At 35.2% G+C, this 25,845-nt stretch overlaps 1 protein-coding gene across 1 annotated transcript in view; it reads left to right on the forward strand.

The window, feature by feature from the left end:
* LOC145693545 (isocitrate dehydrogenase [NADP], mitochondrial-like) overlaps positions 1 to 25,150 on the forward strand; it is a 125,438-nt gene extending 100,288 nt beyond the window's left edge. The window contains exons 5-10 of the mRNA XM_081769631.1: positions 4,000 to 4,137; positions 4,498 to 4,601; positions 8,614 to 8,771; positions 11,802 to 11,895; positions 16,602 to 16,712; positions 22,828 to 25,150. Coding sequence (XP_081625757.1) covers positions 4,000 to 4,137; positions 4,498 to 4,601; positions 8,614 to 8,771; positions 11,802 to 11,895; positions 16,602 to 16,712; positions 22,828 to 23,041 — 819 coding nt within the window. The 3' untranslated portion in view covers positions 23,042 to 25,150. The remainder of the gene's footprint in view (positions 1 to 3,999; positions 4,138 to 4,497; positions 4,602 to 8,613; positions 8,772 to 11,801; positions 11,896 to 16,601; positions 16,713 to 22,827) is intronic.
* Positions 25,151 to 25,845: the final 695 nt, after the last annotated feature.

The following is a 25,845-nucleotide window of genomic DNA, read 5'->3' on the forward strand; positions in this document are numbered from 1 at the left end:
TGGTATACTTTGTTTCCAAGCTGAGTGTATGAGTGACCGAATTGTCAGATAACGTTTGACTTATACCTGATTAGCAATCAGTTGTCTTTATTTGATCGATATTGTGAGATGACTAACAAATACCGTAGTTAAGAAGTGACCACCTTTACTCAGAAACAGGAACTGTGTTATGAGTCTTTACTGATTATATATTATCGATTTTAAAGGTACCCTTTACAGGCTGCACTTCACGTAATAAACAAAATTCGCGTAGTGAGAGTAGTGTACAAAAAAATGTTTTCCAAGGTTACGACTTACGCCGTTTTTGTTTTTTAGTTCAATGATTTGTATGGGATTTTTTTTTTAAAGTGAATTGAAATTTTAATGATAGTTTTAGACTTCCAAACTATTCTATGTGTAAGTGTCGGAATTTTTACAGAACGGCTTCGTCCGTCTGTCGGCAGGTATTAGAGCAAAATCGGTAAGAGATATCGAGATGTGATTCTTTGCAATCAATTCAGCATTCCAAGAATAGCTTCCAGCTAATCTATTCAAACCGGAAGTGGTTCTAATTAGTCACTTCTGGTTTCAAGGGGCCGCGGTAGCTCAGTGGTAGAGCGTTCACCTCTGGTTCTTGGAGTCCTAGGTTCGATCCCAGCCCCGCCAAGTGGACTTTGTGGTGGACAAACACCGTGTACGTGGGTTTTCTCGGGGTTCTCCCGTTTCCTCCCAATTTTCATCATTTCACCATTTCATTCATTATTCATCATCACAGTCTCCTTTAGCCTAACCGGCATAACCGTAGGACGCGAAACTCAAAGATTTAATTTAATTTTTCATTTCTGGTTTCAATGTTTATCGCCATAGAACGAAAATGGTAACAGCGAGAAGCGATTTTTTTGCAATCGAATCAGCGTCTCAAGACAACGTACGACGACTATCCCGAACTCTACCAAAACTGAAAGTGGTTCAAATTTAATATTACTACCGGTTTCAATACTAATTGCCACAGAGCAGAAATTATAAAAGATATCGAGATGCAATGTTCTGTCATTGATTCATCCTCCTAGAATAGGTTCAGTCTTCCCCGTTAACCCTATTTTAAAACCGGAAGTGATTCAGACTAACCATTTCCGGTTTCAATATTTATCGCCATAGAACAAAAAAGATACTGATCTTATTACTTTATTGCAATCAATAGTTGTAGTTAGATGTACCATTTTAAGTTTGAGTATTAATCCCCGTAATTTGTAAGTCTACTGTAGTTTCATATTGTAAAATAAAACACTTGTTCAAAATTAATTTGCAAAATTGAATATCATTTAAATTGTTGTGTATAACAAAATTGAATTTTTACGAAATAAGGGACTTTTGACGAAAATCAGTAAAATCAAACCATTAAAATTCCTATATCCACTTACAGAAGTTATTCGGCACATATTTATATATATAAAAAAAAAAGTGGCCTTGAAGCCACACTTCCAAATTTTAGTGAGTCAGTTAAAATAATAAAACATGGAGGCACAAGGTGAGCCACTTTTCTCACTAAAATTCCAGCTCATTTGAAAGAAAACAAATAATTTCTCATAAAGCAACACTTAAAAATTAAAAAAGTGTAGCACAGGTATTCAACACCATTAAGACATGATTTTTCGATGAAAATAGCTTAATAATAACGATGCTAAGAATACATCGTCAGGAAATGCGTTTTTCACATTACATTATTTTTGATTAAAGGTGAAATGTTTCCAGATTTCACTAGAAAGATTTATCTCTGGACTTCAGTCTCACGTTACCTCGTAAACTCCCAGCCTTATAACCAGGGTTGTTGGAATTTTCCCCAGCCCAAAATTCCCCAGTGAGTTTTATTGGGTAAAACCCACATAAAAAAAAAAAAAGAGCCCACTTCAAAACTTGGATTGAAATATTAATCGTAATATGATTATAATCACTTTCTTTTAATTGTACTTCTTAGTGTATGCCTAGATTCAAAATTGGCATAATATATGTATTTATAACCAGAACATTGAAAACAAAAAAGGTTTGGGAATCATTCATAATGAATTTATTTGCGCTCGATCAAATTCGCTGTGATACTGTTAAACTGTAATCTATTATATAAAAATGAAAAGAATTTTGTTTGTGCGCGCAACACGGGAAAACAGTTAAACGGTTTGGAATGAATTTTTGGATGCAGCTATCACGTACTTCGAACTAGGTGTTTAATCAGGTTACTTTGATTGAAATGGGGGAGCGGATGGTCAAAATCTATGCAAAAATCTTAGTATCTCCCGATTCTATCAAGTTAGAAAGATGACATTTTTTGTAAACTTCCCACTAAAAGTAAGTGGACCCGTGTTCCAGTACTTTTGAGAGTTTCCATTTTATAAGTGGGAAAGGGAAGCATTTTCTATAATTTGAAAGTGATTTTACCTGTTGTTTCTGACCGCATCACACGGGGAAGCGGTTAAGCAGTTTGAAATGAATTTTTGAACATAAAGGAGTAGTTAGTTCCTACCCTGAGCTGGGATTTTTATATTACTTTGATTCAAGGGCGCGTCCTAGGAGAAGGAATACAGGAAGTTCAAAATTCATGAATGAAAAAAAAATAATAAAAAAATAACACGAGCTTGCCAAGTTAGGAAGATTAAAATCGATATATAAACTTCTCATTAAAAACAAGCTGACATGTGTTGTAGTGTTTCTGAAAATGTTCGTTTTAAGGGAGAGGGGGTGATTTGCCATGATTCCTTTGTTCACATTGAAAGCGATGTTGTCTGTTGTTTGTGATCGCGTCACGGGAAATGCTTGAACAGTTTGAAATGAGTTTTAGAAGATATCTAGTACCTACCTCAAGCTGGGATATTATTATGTAACTTTCCTTAAAGGGCATAAGGGAAGGAGAAAATAACTTTCCTAAGGAAAAAGGGGTTAAAAATCCATGCCAGAAATAGAATATCTTACTACACTTTCTTTGATATGCGTATCCTAAAGGGCAGACGAGGCTCAAACATATTCCTTGTGCCTAATTCTCTCCGTACAAAGAACGGGCACTTCAGCTAGTATGTAATCAAAAGTAATGCAGCTATATTTCCTTTGTGTTTGTTATATACTTAGGTATTAATATAAAGAGATAAAATGTCTTTCTGCATGTGTCAGTTAATTACAAAAAGAGAACGCTTCACTTCAAAAAGGAAATTACTAAAGATTCACCTTTATCTTCTCGACACTAACGGCAATCAGATCGTGGAACTCCCTAATTCTTCTTGCGAAACACGTATGGGACTTCACGAATTCTTTGTGCATTAGTATTATTTGTTATTTCTAAGCTTAGTTCAATGTCTCATGATTATGTACTACGGCTAAGGGATACTGTAATTATATGGATACTAATCGTGGCATGACGAAACCAGCCCGAGAAACCTATGCACACGATGTGTGTCCACCACAAAACGCACTTGGCGGGAGCTGGGATCGAGCTAGGAACGCGCCAGACATGAACTATCGCAGTCTCACAAGGGAATTCCATAGTTTCGTGTGTACAGTAGAACATATATGCTTAAGTGGTATATTAAGTAGGAATATGGCTTTAAATATACGTACAAAATTTAATAAAACCCAATATTACTCAATAAAATCCAATTTTGCCCGATAAAACCCAATTTTATCCAATAAAACCCACTGGGCTGGGTTTTTTTAAACCTGGGTTTTTCACAATCCTGCTTATAACGACCTTGTAAACCCTTGTCCCTGACTTCAACTGTATGACGTTTGTCTGTGTAGTGTCCGCATATATATTACATATTGAAACTTGAAAAATTTCGGAAATAGTCTGAAACAAGTATTTGTGTATGAACCGCATTTACGATTTTACACAATCTTACAATCCTTCAGTTTCACTAAACTTCAAATTATACTCCCTTAATCTTGTAATTCTCACATATTGAAGTGTGCTGGAGATGGATCTCTCTTTGTAGTCTCCTTTCTGTTATATGAACTCATTGTTGTTCTTTATTTCAGGTGGAGCTTGTATACACTCCAGATGGCGGTGAAAGACAAAAGTTGGAAGTATTCACATTTACCAAAGGAGGAGGAGTCGCTATGGGCATGTATAATACAGATTCGTCAATCAGATCATTTGCACATTCCAGTTTTCAGGTAATATATATATACATATATATATATTCACTTTCATATTCTCTAAAATCCTTGTTTCATTAATATTGATATTTTGTATAATTTTAGTAGATTTTTTGCCTAAGAAGTGTGATTAAGAGTTAATGGAGGTAAAGTAAAATATATTTAAAAAAACACACACTGTAACATAAATATTCTTTTCCAAGCAGTTACATTGCTCTAGCTTAACTAGAATATAGGATTATTATTGCCGTAAAAGAAATATATCGTTTTTAATAAGTGGAAATAGTGCTGAAATAATAGTCGAAGAGAAAGTATTACTACACTTCGTGATTGCGTAGATTTATTCTTATTAATTTTTTATGTATGTCTTATTTACAGGTGGCACTGAAAAAGAAATGGCCTCTTTACATGTCCACAAAGAACACAATTTTGAAACGTTATGATGGGCGCTTCAAGGATATTTTCGAAGAAATTTATGAAGAGTAAGTATTTTAGATCGACATTTTAATGAATCAAACTGATGCGTGACTTCAAATATTAACTTGAACTAACTGTAGTATGCGTGTGGTGTGTCATTTAGTGGTTGCGGAGATTTTCAATGGGGACTTGTATCTTCCTCAGTGGGCTCTTCGTAAAGTATTACTGCAAACTTACATTACATGACATCAGTCGTTGTGCTACACAAATATCAAACAGAAGCATTTCTGCTAGTAATAAATTTATATATAGAATACCTCAATATTGTCGGTAACAGAAGTTGCAGTCGTAAATATTTGAACATTCACAGTACTATCCTGAAACGTTGTTAATACTCAAAAGTTACCTATATGGTTCAGATGCACTATATTTTTGCCATCTTGAGACTATAAATAGTGCTATTTGTGAATAACATGATACTTTCAATATATTTTACTACTTTTCGCCTGTCATAAACATCTACAAACTAATACTCCGTTTTTCCATTTTTCAGTAAAATTGTTAACACACTTCTATCAGTTACTTCACACAAAGCAGTAATTGATATTCCTAATACTGATAATATTGAGGTATTTCTATATACAGGGTATTTTTAAACATTACCGACAACATTTGGAAGGTGATTCCTGACACCAAGATAAGACAGAAAGTATAGACCATCCTGGGTGCACAAATGCTTCTTTTCGGAGTTACAGGCTGCCGAAAACATGAAAAAATGAACCGTAAAAGTCCATAGCTTCAAAACTGATACCTACCGTAGTCGGGTCAAGATTTCACTTAGGAACTAATATGTGCGATATCCGAAAATATATATTTCAGAATCCTAAGGTACTCACGTAACAATTTTTGTGGCTACGGGTATATAATTTAAAGTATTCACCAAATACTTCTATAAAAATTGTTGCGGAAATACTACAGGATTCTGAAACTTGGATATTTGGATAGGTCACATACTAGTTCCCAAGTGAAGTCTTGACCCGAGTACGGTAGGTCCCATAGTTTTGGAGCTATGGATCTTTAAAGTTCATTTTTTCATGTTTTCGGCAGCATATAACTTCGAAAGGAAGCATTTGTGCAAGTCCATACTTCTGTGTTATCTTAGTGTGAGGAATCACCTCCCAAACGTTGTCGGTGTTTTGAAGCACTCTGTATATTTTTAGTACTAAAAGAAGGTGTTTGTTTGATACTTGTGTATCACAACAATTGATGCTATGTGATATGAGTTTGCACCAGATGTTTTAAGAAAGCGCCATTGAGAAAGATGGGAATTCTCGGTGAAAATATCCGCAATTACTAAATGATGGATTAATCATAGTATACGTCTAGGTCAGTATTTAAACTCTATTTTTATTATGCGTACTGGTGTATAGTGAGACGCTTCCTGCAATGTCATGCTAATGATCGTGCTAGGCAGAATCGAGAGTCATATATTAATATTAGATACCTTTAAAAAGCTCGCATTTTGACCACCTCCTTCCCTCAAAGAAAGACAAACAATAACATTCAGTAAGACATAACCTGGGAAATCAGAAATAGATCCTGTAAAGAGAATTTTGCCAGACTGGATGTAACGATTATAGAACTCAAATTTAGTCGTCGTCCAGTGCTTTGCTTTCCTTGTCGAGGGTTAGGAACCTTTGTGGCCACATATAGTTGTCTAATGAGTGTCACAAATGTTAATGTTGACGATGTAATGTCCAGGGACTATGGGAATACGTTAATCTTTTCCAACGAAGTTGGTTGTGTCAGTGGTGAATTTAGCAATATCTGGGTTCGAGTTGTATTGAAGCAGAGTAACAAAGTATGATTCACAAGCGCTGGCTCCACGATTTTCAAAATTTCATACACATGTTCCAGGTACATTTGCATTGATAAATCGACCAAGTGACAGCAGTTCGTGATGCACGGACTCCCGAAAAGTCCATCAAACACAGAGCATAGCATTCAGTTAATGCAGTGTTAGTTTTGGTTGTTTGGGAGTGGATTCATGTGGTGTCAACTAATGATATGGCGTTGTATCGTAGAGTATCGTATAGAACTCGTTTGTTGTGGTGAACACCGTGTTCGTGAATCTTCTTGGAGTTCTCAGATTTCCTCGCACGTTCTAATTCCATCAATTATTTCGTTTGACCTAAAGGGCGTAACCATGGGATGTTAAACAAGAAATTTAATTCAGAACTTCTCTCTCTTTACACCTGGGCTCTGTCCAGAAACAATTCTTCCCCTCACGAGAAAGCAAAGAAACACTTTTTTTTCGTATTGGTTTCTCCATCTAAATCAATTTAAGTGGGACCCATGAATCCACTCGATACTGTTGTCTGAGTTAGCGGAGGTGTTGGGTAATGATGTCTGCTGTGTAATTGAATGCATCTCCCAGTGCTACGTATGTTTGGCCATTATCGGCCTTAGTAACCTCCTTATTGTCTATAGCTTATGAAACGTTGTGCACCGCCATTCTTTCATTTGTTAAATTGCCGTTGTATTGCCTGTTTATTTATCATATTCGTACCGAATGCCTAGCATATTTTCTTTGTTCCATTAGAATTTTTCCATTTTTAAATTTATCGAAACATACAGACTCGTATAACATGGTTTTGGCTTACTGTGTTCGACCTGATTTTACTGACGTTCCTACTTAATTGTGGCGAACACAACCAGCGAGTTACAAGGAGAAATGTTAGTGGAGTTAATTTTCTACTTTATTTCTTTACCTCTACCAGCTTCATACAAGTCCACAAGTGACGTCTACAATGTTTCCAGAATTTGACAAATTATTTCTACATATGACTTTGTTCCTCAATGAACGAGCATTTTTGTTTGTCAAACACACGACACTAAACGAAACACCTTCAGCCCCATTTAAACTCCTATAGACTAAACATACATTCTCTGTAGCTGCTACAATTTAATGCTGAAACCACTAATCAGCACACATCTCAGTTACACGCGGACTGAACGCAAACCGAAACAATTGCTACGGTGGTATGGAGCTGGAAGGAGCAAGATTTTTAAACAAAGATTGCGCAGCAATACATAACTCCCGTTTAGTTCACTTAGATTTTTTTAACATGCCCAAGAATAAAGAACAAAACAAAACATTAAAAACATTTCAGTGTTATCGTTAATCGAAAAATTCAATAAATGTATTCCTCCCTTGACGTAAGACCTTTATTTAAAGTTAGCACGTAGATTTAAAATTAAGAAAATGAAAGTGAAAAAAGCATTTAGAAGATGAAAATCCATGTTTTCTATCAAGATATCAAATCCATGAAAATACAGGTACAAATGTGAGAGGATAACAAATTCTTGCGCTGCCATCTTTTAGATTCCATTTTGAAAGTGAAGTCGCCGTGGGATCGATGGGGACTTTCAATATGTTTTAAGGTTTAATGTGAAATACCGATACTGGGAAATTAAACTTCCATTTAATTAGTCCGATATCTGAGCATATTTTTCCTGAGCTAAGAGCTTTTTTTATTTTGGACAATCTTCTTTTATTCGAACTATTTGCAGTAGACTTAATATGAATCGCATGACTAATGCACCACGGAACCAATAGTAGAGTCAAGTGGAAAGAAGTCTACCCAAAACTATGTGCTTTTGTTTTCTTGGGCGCTAATCTTTGGATGGACAAATACTAAGTAAAGATTAAAATCTCCCTAAACTTTTCTTTGCCTTTTCTTTCATTCTGTTAGAAGCGATAGAATGCGTTTATCTACAGATTGAGATATTCTTGAGTCGATCCAAGACCATATGTTGAAATATTGTGGATTCGATCCAAGGACATATGGGCTTGTGGACAGCGCGGGTTTCTAATGGATTTTCGCGGAGTTCTCCCATTCTTTTCATTTACTGTACATCACTTAGTATGTTCTAACTTCTATAACTTGGTCTTACAATCAGTTTCCTTTCATTTACACGGCATAATGCAAGACGTTAAACTTAATTTCACTTTCATTTTGTATACTTCCTTTAGCAAGTCAGCAAACTAATTAGAGAATTTCTATCGTTTCACAGGACTTACAAGAAAGACTTCGAAGCCGCTGGTATCTGGTATGAACATCGTCTCATAGACGACATGGTGGCTCAAGCTCTCAAGTCTAATGGTGGCTTTATTTGGGCATGTAAAAACTATGACGGTGACGTTCAGTCTGATATTGTTGCTCAGGGATTCGGTAAGTTTTTGTGTACTCACTGATAATTTCAATCTTTCTATGTAACTTTGAGTGTTTTGTCTTAACTTGATTTAAATGCTTTCTATGTAAGTTTATTAGTGCTTCCATTTTAATGGGTTGCTAGAAATTCAGGTAATTAGGTATGTTTCTTTTTATAATTAACATTTTGTGTATTCTTGACCTAACTCCAGGAAAATGAGTTAGATATAAATTGATGTTTGCTGTTAAGTAACTAAATTAATTGTAAATGTGTTGCCTTGAACTTACTCGTAAATAGTTTTGGTGGTAATACCAGTCTACTTCATTAGGCCAAAACTTCTTTGTTAAATTCTTTTCACATCCTAAATATATGTATTTACAACTTGAAAATTAATTGCAAGTTCAGAACTTTAGCAAGAATGGGAATAGGAACATTTCGACAGCGTGTACGAGTATTCTTCAAATGTTTTAATCTAATACAGAATATAGTTTCCTTCTTCATTCATGCTAGCAACTGTTCAGATTTAAAATAATTAAGTACGATAAAAATTTACATTGTAATAGCAAAAAACCTTGCTGTACTAAAGTACGAGTTCTGTTTTCAAACTTAAGGCAAAACGCTTAACGCTTTTCCTTTACTAAAAGCAATGAAAATAAATTCTATTTTGTCAAACCTATTTCGGGCAATTAACAGAAGTCTTGCGCATGCTAATGGCGAAATGAACTATTCTCGACGCGGTTGCGTATCGAAATTCTTACTTTACACATTCCTATTTAGTACGTAACATCAGGCGTTCGTATTGTTAAGACCATCGTGCAAGTATTCGGTACGTCCTTGTAGAATACCTGAATCATGTGACCTTCCAGAATGCGTAGAACCCCCTAATAATCTTAGTAGTTTTTTTTTTTTTGGGGGGGGGGTATCGGTTATTGTACTCTTGTTTTTGTATTTGAAATAGTTTATATTCTTAGACTTATATTTATTTAGCTTGTTTGAATATTATTATTATTATTATTGTTACTTTTTCTTATAATTATTGTTTTGACTTAACTTGCTACTAGTGGAAGTGCCCCTTCTTCGCATTTGCTGAACAGTATGCAGTACTGTAGTAGTTGTCTGACTTCAGTGGCATTTGAGATATTCTATACTAATTGAACTTCCAAATTGTCTCGCGACCTCACTCCACATGATTCCCTCTCAAGTTGAAAATAAGAAAATATAAAAAAAATAAATAAATAAATAAAATAAATAAATAAATAAAAATAAAATAAATTCTTTGTTTATTGTTCTAACTTTTTCAAGACCAGTTTTAATTTTTATATTTAGTAGTTATTAATTTTCTTTATTCTATATTTAATCGAGCTTATATTCTCTTTTCTGATTTTAAAAGTTTGTTCATTGTCTTCGTTGAAAGCTCTATTATGAGCGGCATATATGTCAGCCATTTACCTTTTCCATGACTGGGACAAATAGCCCTGCTGTTTGCGTTCCCCGTAATCCCCCCAGCAAATTAGAACATTCCTAGATTAGCCATTCACGCGTTTGGTTTCAATTCTTGGAGCATTTCTGAATCTGCATTTAGTTACCAGGATGTTAGTACATGTATTTTGGGCTTGAGAATGATCTAGCAGAAGTTTTTATCTAGCGAAGAAGGTGGACATTATTACTGTTGAAACTGAATAGGATTAAATAATTACACATATGTACCGGTAAATGCGTCGTTTGAACTTGTCCTGAAAGAGCAGGGTTCGATTTCTGGTGGGAGCAGTGTGGTTAGGATCTTACGTTGAGCTGTAGGTTCACGCCCCTACCCTAAAGAACTCTAAACTCAGAATTTTCTGTTTCCTTCAGTAGGTTGGAATTCCTGAAAATTTTTCTTATATCTCTAATGTACATAGTAACATTTTGTAATTTATTACAAGTTTAAAATGTTACATGATGAGAAACAAAATTAACTTTGCAAGTTTATTATTTTTTTTTCCACTTCGTCTTGCAAGATTTTGGATCTGCAGTGAATTACAAAACGTTATTTCATAGTTTAGAGAGTAGAAGGATTTTCAGCAAGTATGATGACTTCGATCTACTGAAGAAGACTGAAGTTGCTGTCTAAACCGTAAGACGATGTATTTACCGATAAATTTGTCTTAATTGTTTAAAGCATGCGTAAATTAATTTAATCAAATCAGTGTTCAGGACTGTGTTAAAGGTGACTCATTGACGGGTAAGTTAGTGTAATCATAAATCCAGGAAAGCTTAAGACATGGTGTCACTGGATTTAATTAAAAAAAAAAAAAAAAAGTTTCAAAATAACTAAACGACGTAATAAAACTCTAAAAATTTGCGCGTAGAAAGTACTATGAAATAGTTAGCATATTTGAGAATGTGGATCGGTCCGTCATTTGAACTTTTTCGTTCTATCGTGGCAATTAGTGGTAATTGCATGGTATACATTATTACATTTTATTGTTATATCAGTTATCTTGCTTTTTTTTTTTTTTTTTTTTTAATCAAGGGAAAAATCTATAATTATCGATCTAAAACTTTTCTAGTAGAAGCTCGGTTATTTTTATTAAACTAATATTTGCAACATATAGGTGTATATTTAAAAAGTCTCAGAAATTATTTTGAGTATGGTACATGGTGTGCTTCCACTGGCGATAGATGCACACAAATAACTGTAAATCTCCAAAAATACTTTCATATGTGCGGAACAATTATGAAGAAAAAAAATCTAACGCTAACACCAGATGGTTGCCTCCATGGCCAGCAGCGTCAGTGACGGTCGTTTGGAAGGCATCGATAAAACTTTAGATGAACAAGTTACTAATTTTGTTAATAATTAGTTCTGTGATGCACTAAGATTTATACCGTATACGACGGTTGGTAAGTCATTAGGTCTAAGGAAAGAAATTCTTAATAAATGTGCATTGGGATAAATAAAATTTGTGTTATGTACACACACAGTAACATATCCCGCTTCAAACAAAATATTTAATTTTAATAAGACAATAAGTAAATAATGTATTTTGTGGTATTCTTGTTCTTTACAGGCTCACTTGGCTTAATGACATCTGTACTTATGTGTCCGGATGGAAAGACCATTGAATCAGAAGCTGCTCACGGAACCGTAACAAGACATTACAGGTAAGAGAACAAAGAATTTAAAACTTGGGTGTTCGGTTCTTATTCACTTTAATGGTCATTCTATTTTCACATACAGGCTGCACGTAGTCAGTAATCGCGATTTTTTTTTTTTCTTTTTTTTCGTTTTGAATTGTCTTTGAAACTTTCAATTTGTAAAGGTATACGACGTTTTTGATAGAGACTTGAACAAATATGTAACGAGAAAAATGGGTTAGCGCACGTTCCTTTCGTCCGCGCAACTGGTTCGATATGTGTTGGGACAGATTTTTAAGTCACCATTGATACAATTTTGGAACTACCTGAATTCGGTCTAGAGATTTTTTCCGATGTGCAGTGATTTTTGCAAGCGATAGTACTGTGAGTGCGAAGTGAATAATATCACAGGTCTTATATTTTATCTGTGTAAGATACGGTAAACTTTCTTGTCGAAAAATGTCATTGAAGATAGACCCCCTACTGGGAAGGCTACATAATAGCACTTTCGGATACTAAATGCAGTTATAGTGACGTAATGAAGATGTTCAAGAAAAATGGGATTTGCCGTATTGAAGAATGGCATAATACTTGTGTTAAAAGGGAAAGTAAAGATAGAGTGGGGTGATTACTGTAGAGCAGAACAAGCTAACTCCGTCTGTTACGAGTTATAGAAGCTATGTTCCGGAAAGTGCGAACTCTTGACACTGGAAAGAATCCAGCTACATAGAGAGGTATTGCAAACCATATCTTAATATCCCTCAGGACAATTCCCATCATAATTCATTGTGATCTTGGAGAAGTGTCGAAAAAGGTGTGTTTTGTTAACGGCTCTATGAGCACCATCTAGCATGCGACAGGTAGAAATATGTAGTCATAAGGTATATATGCACCTTGATGACTGTAACAGGCTACGTGCAGTTTTATATATACGTAGTATTAAACTTGCAAAGGTGGTACCGTGAATGTCGGGAAACTTTCGGTAATAGATTCATGATTGTTGCTGGTTATTGTTACAAGTGCAAGTTAAAAATACACCGTGTCCCAAAAGCGCCAAGGATGTTTCCAATTCTCTAACTAATTTATCGTCATGACATTCCTCGAGCTGCATCAAGACAAAACATCCAGGCATATCTCTCGTTCGATGGTCCTCTTCAACAAATGACACAAGGAACTGATATCCGCTGTATTTTCCTTCACTCACATTCCAGTAAAATCTCCGGATGGGCTACTGTGCCTCGGTCTCATCAAACGGACCTTAACTCTACGAAGACGTGTGACACCATTAACGATCTGCGGAAAGTTTTGTGAAGAGGAGTTGTTGCGGCTAGATAAGTCTACACTGCATTCCAACTTTTCTCAATGGAATCTTTGATGTCATGCGATAACCAGTATGCAAGACCATCAAATAAAGTATCATCGATGGTAGCGTCATGAAATTTTCAGAAGTAGATATCTAAATCGTTACTTTAGATATCGGAAACAACCTTTGTAGAAAATCAGAAGTAATGCGCGTGGGATCGACGCACTGTTCTGCATCACTCTGTTGAGCGTGCACCGTAATAACTCATAGTAATTTTTAAGCAGAATTGCACCTAGATAGCTTAACATTCTTTAATCTCGCGTTTCCCAAAGATAATTTTGTGCAATTTGGAAGTCATTTTTAGTATAGTAAAGCAATAAGCAATTAAATATAAACCCAAAATTCCAACATTTTAAACTTAATCCCACTTTTCTTGGTTGTTTTGTTGTAAAGCATTAATGCCGAAACAAATGCCTATCAACTGTTACTAGTGCCAGAGGGCCAGTAAGCATAAGATATGCTTTTGCGTGCAAACAGTTTGTTGATTTGTAGTTGTTTTAGCTGTTATTTTCTGTTTATGTAGGTGTTCATGTTGATGTTGAAGCAAAATAATCTGTTACCGATTGGGATGATCAAACTATTCAAGGCATACTCTTGTCGTTTCTGTCTTAAGTTCGAATTCCGTTTAGGAGATGAGTAGATATTGCCTTTCACTATTCATTATTATTTATTTCTCATAGTCTCTTTTAGCCTAAAGGGCAGAATCATGGGATGTAAAATTAATATATATCAATATTAACCTACTTTTGCACCCCGTTGAGGTTGTATGGTCTGTTCAAGACTATAATCATATCTTAATGAAATTTATATGGGACACGGAGAAATATAATCTTTCAGACAGAAGTAAAAAATAATCAAATTCGGTGCACCTATATCGAAGGTATGCATGAACATGCCCGCAGCATATATAAGCAGGTTGAATTGAAAACGTTCTTTTTTCTGAAGTTAATCAAAACTAGTCATTTGCATGGATACCTCTTGATGGATGGCTGTATGTCCAAGTGATTCCTCTTATTGGACGTTTTTGGTTATAGAACCAGTTTAGTTGAATAATAATCGTATCTTATATACAGAGTAAAAATTGCGACTGGGCTGTATGTCCAACTGATCCTTCACACATGCATAGCATACTTGTTCAGTTGGCTCGATAATGTAATCTAGGTCTAAGTTTCACTGTGCTGGTGCGTTAATCACTTCCTTCTGCTCATTCCAACTCTAGACCAGCTACAGATTTTAGCTGGTAAAACTAAAATCCTTAGCCATTTAGATCATATGGGCTGTACTTCAACTATTGTTGTACTTAGATAAACCAGTGTAAATCTGTCCTCCATTTCTTTAATTCAACACTTATAACGGTTGAATTATAGAACTAGAGGTCGACTTTATCGACAAATCCAATTTTGTCATTCGTGCTGTTAACCCACCGTAATACAATCAAATTCAGAAAGTAAGTGCGGCTGAACTCGTATCTCTAACTACTACCTTATATTTTCTATCCGCGTCCGAACCAACTTGTTTTTAAAGATCATTCCGCATGAAGACTGCATAGGACATCGCTCGTCGGGTAACTCTTGGATACTGTAAGTCGAAGAGCCACTCACTCTCCCACACTCACACTTTTCCACTCTTTGAATTTCATTGAATTTGCATGTGTAGAGGATTTTAAGGTAGTTAGATAAGAAAAAAGAAGTTTTTCACTCCCTACCAAATTGATACAATACCTCTTTTCTACTGTACTGTCATGTCTAGCACCTGTTCAACTCGTATATGAAGGAACGTTTCCTGGGGTATCTTATCTCCTTCAATTCTGAGGACTCTCGGATTTATTTTCCCATTCACCGTAGGAGGAAGAAGGTTTCAAGCTTAATGTGATCGAATATGAAGACGTATTTTAGGTGTGGATTCCTCAGTTTTCACCCATGACCTACACCCTCCATTCCAAAAGAAACCGAACGTTTTAAAAAAAACAAAAAAGCAATGTACATTTTGGAACAAATCATTTTTATTAATCAATGTATTCCCCTTCTGCATCGATACACATATTTGCACGCTCCAACAAGTTGTCAAACAACTTTTCCATGTCCATTATAGGAATGGTCTTTAGGACGGCGGTCGTCGCCTTCTCAATGGCATCAATCGATGCGTGCCACTTTCCTTTCATCGCCAAATGCAGTTTTGGGAACAGATAGAAATCGCACGGAGCGAGATCTGGTGAATAGGGCGGATGATGCAACCGAATAATGTGATTTTTGACCAAAAATTCAGTTACAAGTCGCGAACGATGTGATGGTGCATTATCGTCCAAAAGAGTCCAACTGCCGATTTCGCGATATTCGGGCCGAATACGACGAATTCTTGCCAGCAAACGCTTCATGACGCCCAAGTAAAACTCTCCAGTGACTGTCTGGTCGGGCTGAACAAATTCTTTGTGGATAATTCCTTTTGAATCGTAAAAACAAATCAGCATCACCTTAACTTTTGACTTCACCAAGCGACTTTTTTTGGGTGTTCCTTCATCCGGCGCTCTCCATTCAGCACTTTGCCGCCTTGTTTCGGGCTCATATTCAAAACACTACGTCTCGTCACCAGTTACAATCGATTTCAAGAAGTTTCGATCCTGCCGAGCACTTTTAACGATGTCTTTGCAATGCGCAATTCGATCAACTTTTTGGTCTTCGGTGAGTTTGTGTGGTACAAACCGCGAATTAACCTTCTTAAGGCCCAAAACTTCGGTCAAAATGCGGTATGCGGTTGTGTGAGGAATGCCTAATTCCATTTCAATAACTTTCACCGACGATTTTTTGTTATGTTTGATGAATTCACGCACTTTTTCGATGTTTTCTTCCGATAATCCGGTACTGGGACGGCCTGATTTTTCATCATCATCCAGCGTCTCTCTACCCGATTTGAATCGCCTGAACCACTCGTAAACTTGCGTACGGGATAGACACTCATCACCATATGCATTCTGTAGCATTTGGTGCGTTTCACTAAAAGTTTTACTCAGTTTAACACAAAACTCAATTGCAGCTCGTTGTTTGAAACTCATTTTCCGACCGATGTACACAACACATTGACAGTTGAAACGCAATAACTTTGTTGCCGTGCATCCAAATGTCATGACATTTATACCAGTTGTCAATGAGGGACTACGCCATCTACCGGTAAAATATTACAACAGATGGCACTAGTGGTACTATTTGTTTTCAAAAGTTCGGTTTCTTTTGGAATGGAGGGTGTATTCAGGCTCGCAATGCTTCAGTTTTGGTGTACCCCAATGCTGTCCAAATGAAGAATTTTATTTAACGTAAATTCCTTTCGTATCATTTAGTTGAATACCTCTTATGTGCCAATATTCTGTTTATTTCAGACTTCACCAAAAAGGACAACCGACATCGACAAATCCAATTGCCTCCATATTTGCGTGGACTCGGGGTTTGGAACATAGGGCAAAGTTAGACGGCAACCCTGAATTAAGCAGGTAAGTATTTTTAATAGTGTGATCTATCATTTGTGCAATTGAATAAAAACTAATGGTAATATTGGTATAATTAATACCTGGAGTTATACACAGAACACTTATTAAATTCCTTCAATGTAATCACAATTACCTTAACCACATGTGTAGAAGGCGTCGTACATTTTCAGTGCGTCAATCTTTGTCGATGTCCCGCAGGAACTGCAAACTGCAATGGGCGCCATATGGACACAGATGATACTTTTCTTATGTATCCCGTGAAGTGGTTCCTTCATTTTGGTGAAAACTTTGTCAAGGAGTCTCTGTAAAATGTTGTGAACTGGCCCCACGTGCCATTTCAATCTTGATCCACGTACGTTAGTACTCTTTTCAAAACATATTGTTATGGCGCTTCCACTTTCCTCCCCTGCTTTACGCCACTGTTACTTTTGACTGACGGTTTAACGGGAGTTTAAAGACTTCGGGGGTTACCTTTGACACCAAAGTAACATTTTCCAAACACGTTAAAAAAAAAATTGTGAGCGAAGCTTATAGAAACCTGGGACAAACGATAAGAACTGAAAGGAATTTCAAGAAACAAGACACATTAAAAACGATATATAACGTAATCGTTAAATCCACGGTTCCCACTCGTCCTGGAAATTCTGGAAAACCTGGAAATGTCCTTGAAAATGCATTTCTGTCCTTGAAATTTACAGAAATACTGAATGTTAGGTTTTTCATAATTATAATGAAGATTTTAATTGATTGCTGTTTTTGTTTGCTATTCGTGGTTTTGTGCTGAATAATAATTTGTCATGATCCAGCATATGTGGATGGTTGGTGGGCTTTTCTCCCAATGCGTGTTAACTGGAAACGCTGAATCTGTTAAGAGGTCACATTGGTGAAGATTCTCCTGCATTGCTGGATATTGAAAGGTGTGGTTTACACACTCTACATGGAGCTTTTCGTGTGGCTGTGAATCAACAGACTGGGACCTGGGATCAGTGGTTACATCCCTGTGACAACTAAGACTCCCCGGCAAAACGGAGGATTTTGTTTCTGTTACTGGCTGCGAAAAGTTTCTATTGAAGTTTTGTTCTCACATGTGGTTGGAAGACGCAGTGGTAGCTGAAAGAGCTCTGGAAATGTGGCCATCAGTGGAAACATTAAAAGCATGTTTTGCAAGAGTTCTGAACCAAAGTCAAATGCATTCCACTGTTTGAAAGGTGTTTGTGTTGATAGTCTAATGCAGTGTAAGTTCCATTTTTTTGTGTTTGTAACTAGTCTCTTAACACTACTCCCCCGGCGGTACCAAAGTAATGAACCTCTGGTTCCATTCCTATCTAAAGATTTGTGTGAAGTTGGAATGAAAGTGGCTCGCATAATCAGCCAGAAATCTGTTCTTAGTATATTGCCTTCTGCTGCTAAACTATCACAATTCACTTCATCAAAGAGCAACATGGTGAGTGCATCAAATGTGGACTTGGAATTTGCAGCTTCACAAGGTCTCCGCAATGCATGCAAAGAGAGAAACGTTATTGAAAGGGAAAAACTCCAGTTTAGAGTTGAATGCCAGATATTCCTGTGCAAATTGCTGTTGTATGTCATACAGAAGAGTCCACTGAAATATAGGCTTATGAGAGACCTTACATGCCTAGATCCAGATAGTGTGTCATACGTAATGTCCTTCATTCACTGTTGGATAAGAAATGGACTACACCCAAAGAATGTGATCAGATGTTTGTTTTGCATGGAAAATGTACTGAACAGTTTAAAGATGCACTTGCTGGGTATAAGTTGGACCCTGAGAGGCTGGATTGTTTTTACACAAACTGTTGGATGGTTCGGAAGAATTTAAAGATTTGTAATTAATCATAAAGAAGCTTTTGGTTTTCTCATGGACAGGCTGCTGTCGAACGAGACTACAGCATAAATAAAGATCTGCTTGTTGAAAATATGAAGGAGAAATCACTGGTCGATTTGAGATTGGTGTATGATAACATTTCCCATAAAGATCTTACTTCAATCAACATCACGAAAGAAATGCTGTATTATGCCTTCCATGCAAAGCAGCGCTATATGGCAGAGCACGAGAAAAGGGATAAGTGAAAATGTACAACAGCAACTGCAGAGAAAGAAAAGGAAATTGATGGAAACACATAAAGCTTTGGGGATTGAAGCAAATCAGCTTGCACATGAAGCAGAGCAGAAGTCATGTTTTACTTTATTGACAAAAGTCAAATGCTATCCATAGAGCAGCTTGGCTAAAGAAGAAAGAGATTGTGTCTATAGATGAGGAAATTACACAACTCCATACTCAGTTGAAAAACTTGTAATATAATTATTTTTTTTCTTCCCCTGTCATACTATGAAGATACCATGTACGAAAAATAGATTTTTGTTATTTGTAAATTTGTGCAATACATGTGTTGGATGTAGGTGAATTTGGTGGCTATAAGGGGAGTTGAGAAGAAAGAAAGAAAGAAAGAAAAAGCACATTGCGCTCGTCTTTGTGTATTTAATTATTGTGTACTTGCATTAATATTCACTGCATAAGGAATTGTACTTTTCATTTCACTGTTGAGAGTTTTGAACCTATAGTTACGATTCTGTTATATCTTCCTGTGTCGAAGTCCTGCAAAATTGGTGATTTGTCCTGGAAATGTTTTGGGGAAAGAGAGTGGGAATCCTGTAAATCGAAACTAGAATACGCCGCCGAAATCTGAAACTCTGCAAGCAAAAAATATAGCCGCAAAATAGAAATGAGACATTCAAAATTTTCAAGATACTTAGTTTTTCAAGGAAACAGGCATATATCCTAAATTTGAAACATATCAGTGTTCAATTAAACAACTGAACATCGTATCCCTCGACAGCAGAAGAAAAATTCGGTTACTCTGCCTTCTATATAAAATTTTAAACAACAAAATCCAAATGTTGCAATTACTTGAACTTCTGAAATTTAAAGTTCCCAACGTTAGAAGACTTCCAAAAGCGGGCTTATTTCACTGTAGAACATTAAGAACAAATATGATGAAAAGCTCACCTATTTGGAGCATGTGTGACCTCTACAATAAGTGCCAGAATCAATGATTAACCAGTCATTAAAATTATTACTTGTCTGTTTATTCTATTGTTATGTTTATCTGTTTTTGTGAATGCTGTAAATGGGTATCTTTACCTGTAGTATTCGTCTCTCTAAATAAATAAATAAAACACAGTCGTTCACTCGCCACACTTCGTCTCACATTCTCTTATCAGCTACGGAACTCTTGTGTTGAGTCACAGCCCTGTGATGTGAAAAAAAGTTGCCACTATTTATCCAGCCTATGTACTAGCGTTTCTTAAAACACATTCGCTGATATATACCTAGTATCAACGAATTGAAACTGTCGTGAAAAGTTCTTGCGTAAATTAGACATTGCGCGAAGTTCACGAGCTTCAGTATAAGCTCTGCAAGGAGTATTTTAGAATGGAATTAGGTTTCCTGATAAATTGGTTAAATGGATGGAAAAGGGAAGAATCCTATCCATAGATACAATATTCAATTTTACTTGAATAATTATTAAAGATATAAGTAAAAAGCACTTAACTTCGTTGATAGCGATTGTAAGAGTTTTTCTGAATTCTTTCGAGCACTAATTCTGTGGCCTTGTTCAGCACCTTGTCACATGAAAATCTTATCACATTTACAAAAATATTTTGTAGGCCTACTTTCGGTGCAAAGTTGTAAAATTGAAATACTACTACTTTATAAACTGGTTATGTAAAGATTTTTTTTTTTTAAATGGCGATTTCTTTTCAAAATGTGTCAAATGCTGTCGCTAAGAAAATACATTTGAATAGGCTTCCTTCGTTTTCTATATATTTAACCTATTTGCGAGTAAATATCGGCCTATTCTAAAATATCTGTCAAGGTACTTGGATAGAAAGCATAAACATTTTACACTTTATTATTCAAGAAAAGTTTCAGTTGAGTGTCAAATTTTAACTACTTGTGTAAAATCATTAAAGAGACATGTTTGTGGAAACTGATTTGCTCCTTTGAAATATGTTAAAGACGTAGTATAATATTTGACATCTATAAATGCCACTCTTAAAAACAGTCTATGGTACAGAAAAAGAATTGTTATTTTTATATGTAATAACCCGCCTTGCTGTCACCTTCGTTACCTAGAGCAGGAAGAACAGTTCGAAGACGACGACATTGTAGGGCGTCTAAACATTACAAGTAATGCATGTCGTCGGTAGTGGAACGTGCAAGCAATTTATATTAAGTTCCATGAATAATCTGCACGTTGGGCTAAAACTTCTACTGAGCTTCCACAGTCACTCCTTTAGAGGAACTGGAGGAATATGCCGAGTTTGCGCGTATACTAGAGTAAGTCAAAAACTGATACCTTGATCGAGATTTATATTAATTCAGTTCTAGTGAGTGTTTCAGGCTCTGTATTTGATGTTTTCTTACGATGTGCAACAATCCCAACTACTCATAATTCAATGGAAGATTGTATCAATGCGTATACAGAATTCCATCATGGCGAATGGTTCATGCACTTTTCTTTCATGACAAGCGTAATTCTTGTGTATATATATATATATAGTAATCTTACTATAATGTTTATTTTTGCATAATACCCTGCTCAAGTGGTTAAATCCCGAACCCTTTACCCTATTGCGTACAGCACTGCACAAATGTAGATTGGATACAATAGCTTTATTTACCGTGTTATAGTGTGTACTATTTAACTAGACTCACATGAGCTAGAGAGTTTCCAAACCGACGTGGAACTCTACATTTAGTTACGCATTGTTAATTCCGCATAAGTGTCTTGCTAAAATATCATTTGTAATATTTAAAAAAGGAAAAAAGAAGTGCCTTGCTAAAATATCATTTGCATTATTTAAAAAAGGAGAAAAAGAACTATTTGTAATATACAGTGAAAATATTTTTGCCTTAAAATTGAATACAGAAAATGGACTATATCCTATATACTGGCAAATGCAGTATGTTAGCCTTTTCAGTTTAATCTCAGTTAAACAGCACTTAGAATGTTCATGGTGTGAGTAAATTAATTTGCTTTACCAAATGTAGAATTATTATTTTATATGATGAACAAAAGCCGAAGAAAAAATTACAAAATAGGGAAAAAACTAAAAATCGTATATATGTAAATATCACAACAAAAATCACTCAAATTCTTCTGTAGCTAATACAGAAAATCTTCTATATATCATGACATATTCATAATTTTACTGTTCATACATGTTCAAGGAAACCGGGACTATCTTTGTCACTTAGGAAAAAAATACTTTTATTCATAAAGTCGTTTTTTTTTTTTTTCCTAAACGACTTTATTTTCCAGTATAGTACTAGTTAAATATGGATCGCATATAATGTACCATGTGAATATGATAATTATAATTATGTAGTTTTCCATTACTAGTTGGAATCAGTGTTTACCTTACTTTATTGCTAAATCCAATAATTAAACGTAATTTTCTAATTGCGTACAATTTACTTTTTTTTCTAAATTTATTATTTAAAGTAATAGCACGCATACTGATAGCCTGTAATATTGTCACAAAAATAGGTTTACCATTAGCGCTGAAATGAAATATGTCTCGTGGAGAGGAGAGCCTTCTCGAGATTACGATCTGCATTTGAGAGTTACTTTCATGGAGATATCATTCGACTTTCATTACTGTAATGTTGATTTCTTTTGTTTGAAAAGCTTGTACCCCATTCGGGAGGAGGGAGAGAAAAATCAGCATTAATTAATATTCCCGTTGTCCTGGCCATATTTCCCACTATATGAAGAGTGTGGACTTCTTTCTATAATCAAGGGGACACGGTGGCCCAGGGTAGAGCGCTCTCATCTGGTGCTGTGTTTTCCTGGTTCGATCACAGGCCGAGTGAGTTCGTGATGGACAACATATTGTATGATTTTTCTCGAAGTTCTCCAGTTTCCTCCCACATTTTTATTATTATTATATTATTCACGGTCATTAATCGTCCATCTCCTTTAGCTTAAAGGACATTAACGTGCGACGTAAAACTAGAAATTTCACTTAATTTTAAATCATTAATTTGTATTTCTATAAATTGAGTTTTCTTTTCCAATTTCCTTTTCAGGTTCAGTACTTTGTTGGAACATGCATGCGTTGACTGCGTGGACTCAGGTAAAATGACAAAGGATCTAGCTGGTTGCATCCATGGACTGAAGAACGTGAAGGAAGGCATGTACTTGCATACATTAGACTTCTTGGAAGCCATCCGAGAAGAATTAGACAGAAAATTAGCGCAAAAAGAAAATCCAGCTAAGCAATCTAAGACTGCTTCCGTTTAGAATTTTAACTTATCTTTATGAAAGGCGTGTGAATATTTCGAACGTTTCTTTCCATGTTTACATGATCCTTCGATTCAGGTTTTTCTAGATTATGTTGAGTATTCTTGTTGCGTATGCTTGTACTAGAGCTGCAAGATTTGATTGAAGTCTAGTGGTTTTAATATAACCAGTGTTAGTAATTAATTACTGGTTTAGTGCAAAAAGATTATTGTGCACTATGATGCACTAAAGTGATTTTTTTTTTACCCGAATTGTTTTTCATCATTGTGTAATATGCCCTATTTTCAACCAGTTCACCAATCAAGCAGAGAAAAATGTTTGATTGAAGCAAAATTTTAGAATTTAAATTAAGACTAAACTCTGTACTCTGTTATTTGTTCGTAGGTTCACATGTGATTAGGATTGGCGAGGAGGGGGTTATTTTTATCAGTAAGTTACTTTTTCCCGTTACTATAAAGCATTGAATTTTGTGAACTTAAAGAAATGTAAAATAAACCACATGTGATAACTAGAGCATATTGTATATCAGGAAATCAAATTTGAACAAACTAAATAATCTTACAGCTTCTATCTGCAAGAACGCAAAGATCTCTTGTAATCTAGAATACTTGACGAAAGAAGTTTGAACTTGAGAAAGTCTTCGCGAAGGTGAAATCAGCTTTAGATTTCATCTGCCTAAAAACTAGTTTATTCACAACTCTCAAAAATCAACTTATATTTCTCCATCTTGATAAATAAAAAAGTACAAGATAAATAAATGTATATTGGAAGAATATATTACATCTTGTTCTATGCATGTTGAACAGTGTTGAGAGGTCTTGGTGATATCTCCTGGGAGTTGAATTTGCAACTCGCACGCATGGTTCTTTCCTTGGAAAGACAACACCAATTATATTAATTCTTAAAACATGTCAGATACTTAGAGATTTTTTTTTAAAAAATATATCAAAGTAAGAATACTCATTATTTAAGCAATGACTTGTGTGAAGAAAGTTTCAAACTTATATTGTATAAATATTTACCTATGAAACTCTTAAATCAAATAACTTTCATATACAATTTTGAAACTCAACTTTTCTCGATCCTTGAACTTCTTTGACATATTTCTATCCCGACACTTTTGTGTAAAAATAGGGCAGATTGCTGTCTTTCTACACAATGCTTGAAGTGGCGAAAGTTTTCTAACAGTCATGTTTGATACTATCTGCTATTTTTTTCCTGTAAATTTTTAATACCGTCTTCCAAACTGGGGATCGGGCTTCGAGACCCGTCCAGTTTGTCGGTCAGATTTTTCTGGTACTCCATTATTATTCTGTATATAATGACACAGAGTGTAAATATACTAATATAAATAGTTGTCAATAGATTACAGTGACAACTATTTGTTAGTTAGAGCAGCTTTTTTTAAAGGACAACGCACACTGAAAGCTAAAATGTTCGTTTAAAAAAATGTCCTCGTGCTTCAAGCATTGTATTTAAGTACAATTTCCAAAGTTACTATTAACGTATCATAAAAAGACAGTACCTTTCTTGAATCACTTGATACTAGTGAAAGAAAAAAAAAATAGTTATTTCCAGTATGCTAATCATAGATTGATAAACCTAGTAGTTTTATTTTTTAATAATAATCTATTTGAGTACATTTCTTTCTTGTTAATAATTATTCCCGATTCATCTAAATGAAAGACTGTGCGTTCGTGCGTGTGTGTATGTGTGTAATGGCTTTTTGTTTCGGAGTAGTACCTCGTTTCATATTGTAATTTATTTTGCATCGAACATTTATATACATAAATATGTGTATATTATAATTTATTAGCGTCTTGTAAATTCTTCCTTTGTACATTATATTTGGCTTTGTCAAACATAAATGTTTAACTATTTTTTAAGGGATACTTTTGAGCTTCGTAATTGTCACATAAATACAAATTTTACTTCAGGAAAGTGAACTAATGGTATGTAAATTGGTTATGATTTTTTAAAAAATAAGCAAATGTTTAATATGAAACCATATATTTTTCCACGAAGAAATTGTGTGTGTTAAAATTTATAAATTGAAAACGGAAGCACGTCTTTAAAAAATCAATAAAAACACTGAACGAAGCAAATAAATTGTATTTTATTATTTAATGTAGTGATAAGTTGTCTGCTTTACTAGAGGAAATATTCATTCAGCTGCCAGAGAGTCTTAATACTTTTATAAGCTTGAGAGTAATAGTAATAAGATACTTTGGTCTATTCAGTTCATGAGAGCTCTGTCCAGAGTTGGCATACTTTTTGGTGGGTGATGCGTGGTCAGCACATCGGTTCACAATGCCATTATTTCTAGCTTGACCTAGATTCTGCTACGTAACCCATTTGTGTCGTATTTAAATATCACCACTGCTATTTAGGAATCACATTTCAGTCTTTCGGCAAAGGTATAATAATAATCATATTAAAAACAAAATTGATTTAAAATAAACTCTAAAAAAAATTGCTGTCTAATTTTGGATGCATAATGCTGAATATATGAACATACTGTAAACTTACTATGATTCCTGGGTATAGTACACCACAAAACATTCAGATAAATGAAGAGCACCCAAGGCGTTATTCAAATCATTTAACAACCGATTCTGTAATCTGTACAGTAAGTTGCCTTAGTATTAATTATTATTACGATATGATTATATTAACCTTTTTAAGTTTTAGTGCTTATTTGTGGGTACTAGAGCAGTGTCTTCATTATTCGATTTTAAAAAGTATCAATAAAGCTTTTTTCGTTTTTCTAAAGCACGGAGACATTGTAGAACACGTTGCGTATG

Source organism: Thermobia domestica, chromosome 8 (assembly GCF_964235325.1).
Source record: "Thermobia domestica chromosome 8, izTheDome1.hap1.1, whole genome shotgun sequence".
Taxonomy (NCBI): domain Eukaryota; kingdom Metazoa; phylum Arthropoda; class Insecta; order Zygentoma; family Lepismatidae; genus Thermobia; species Thermobia domestica.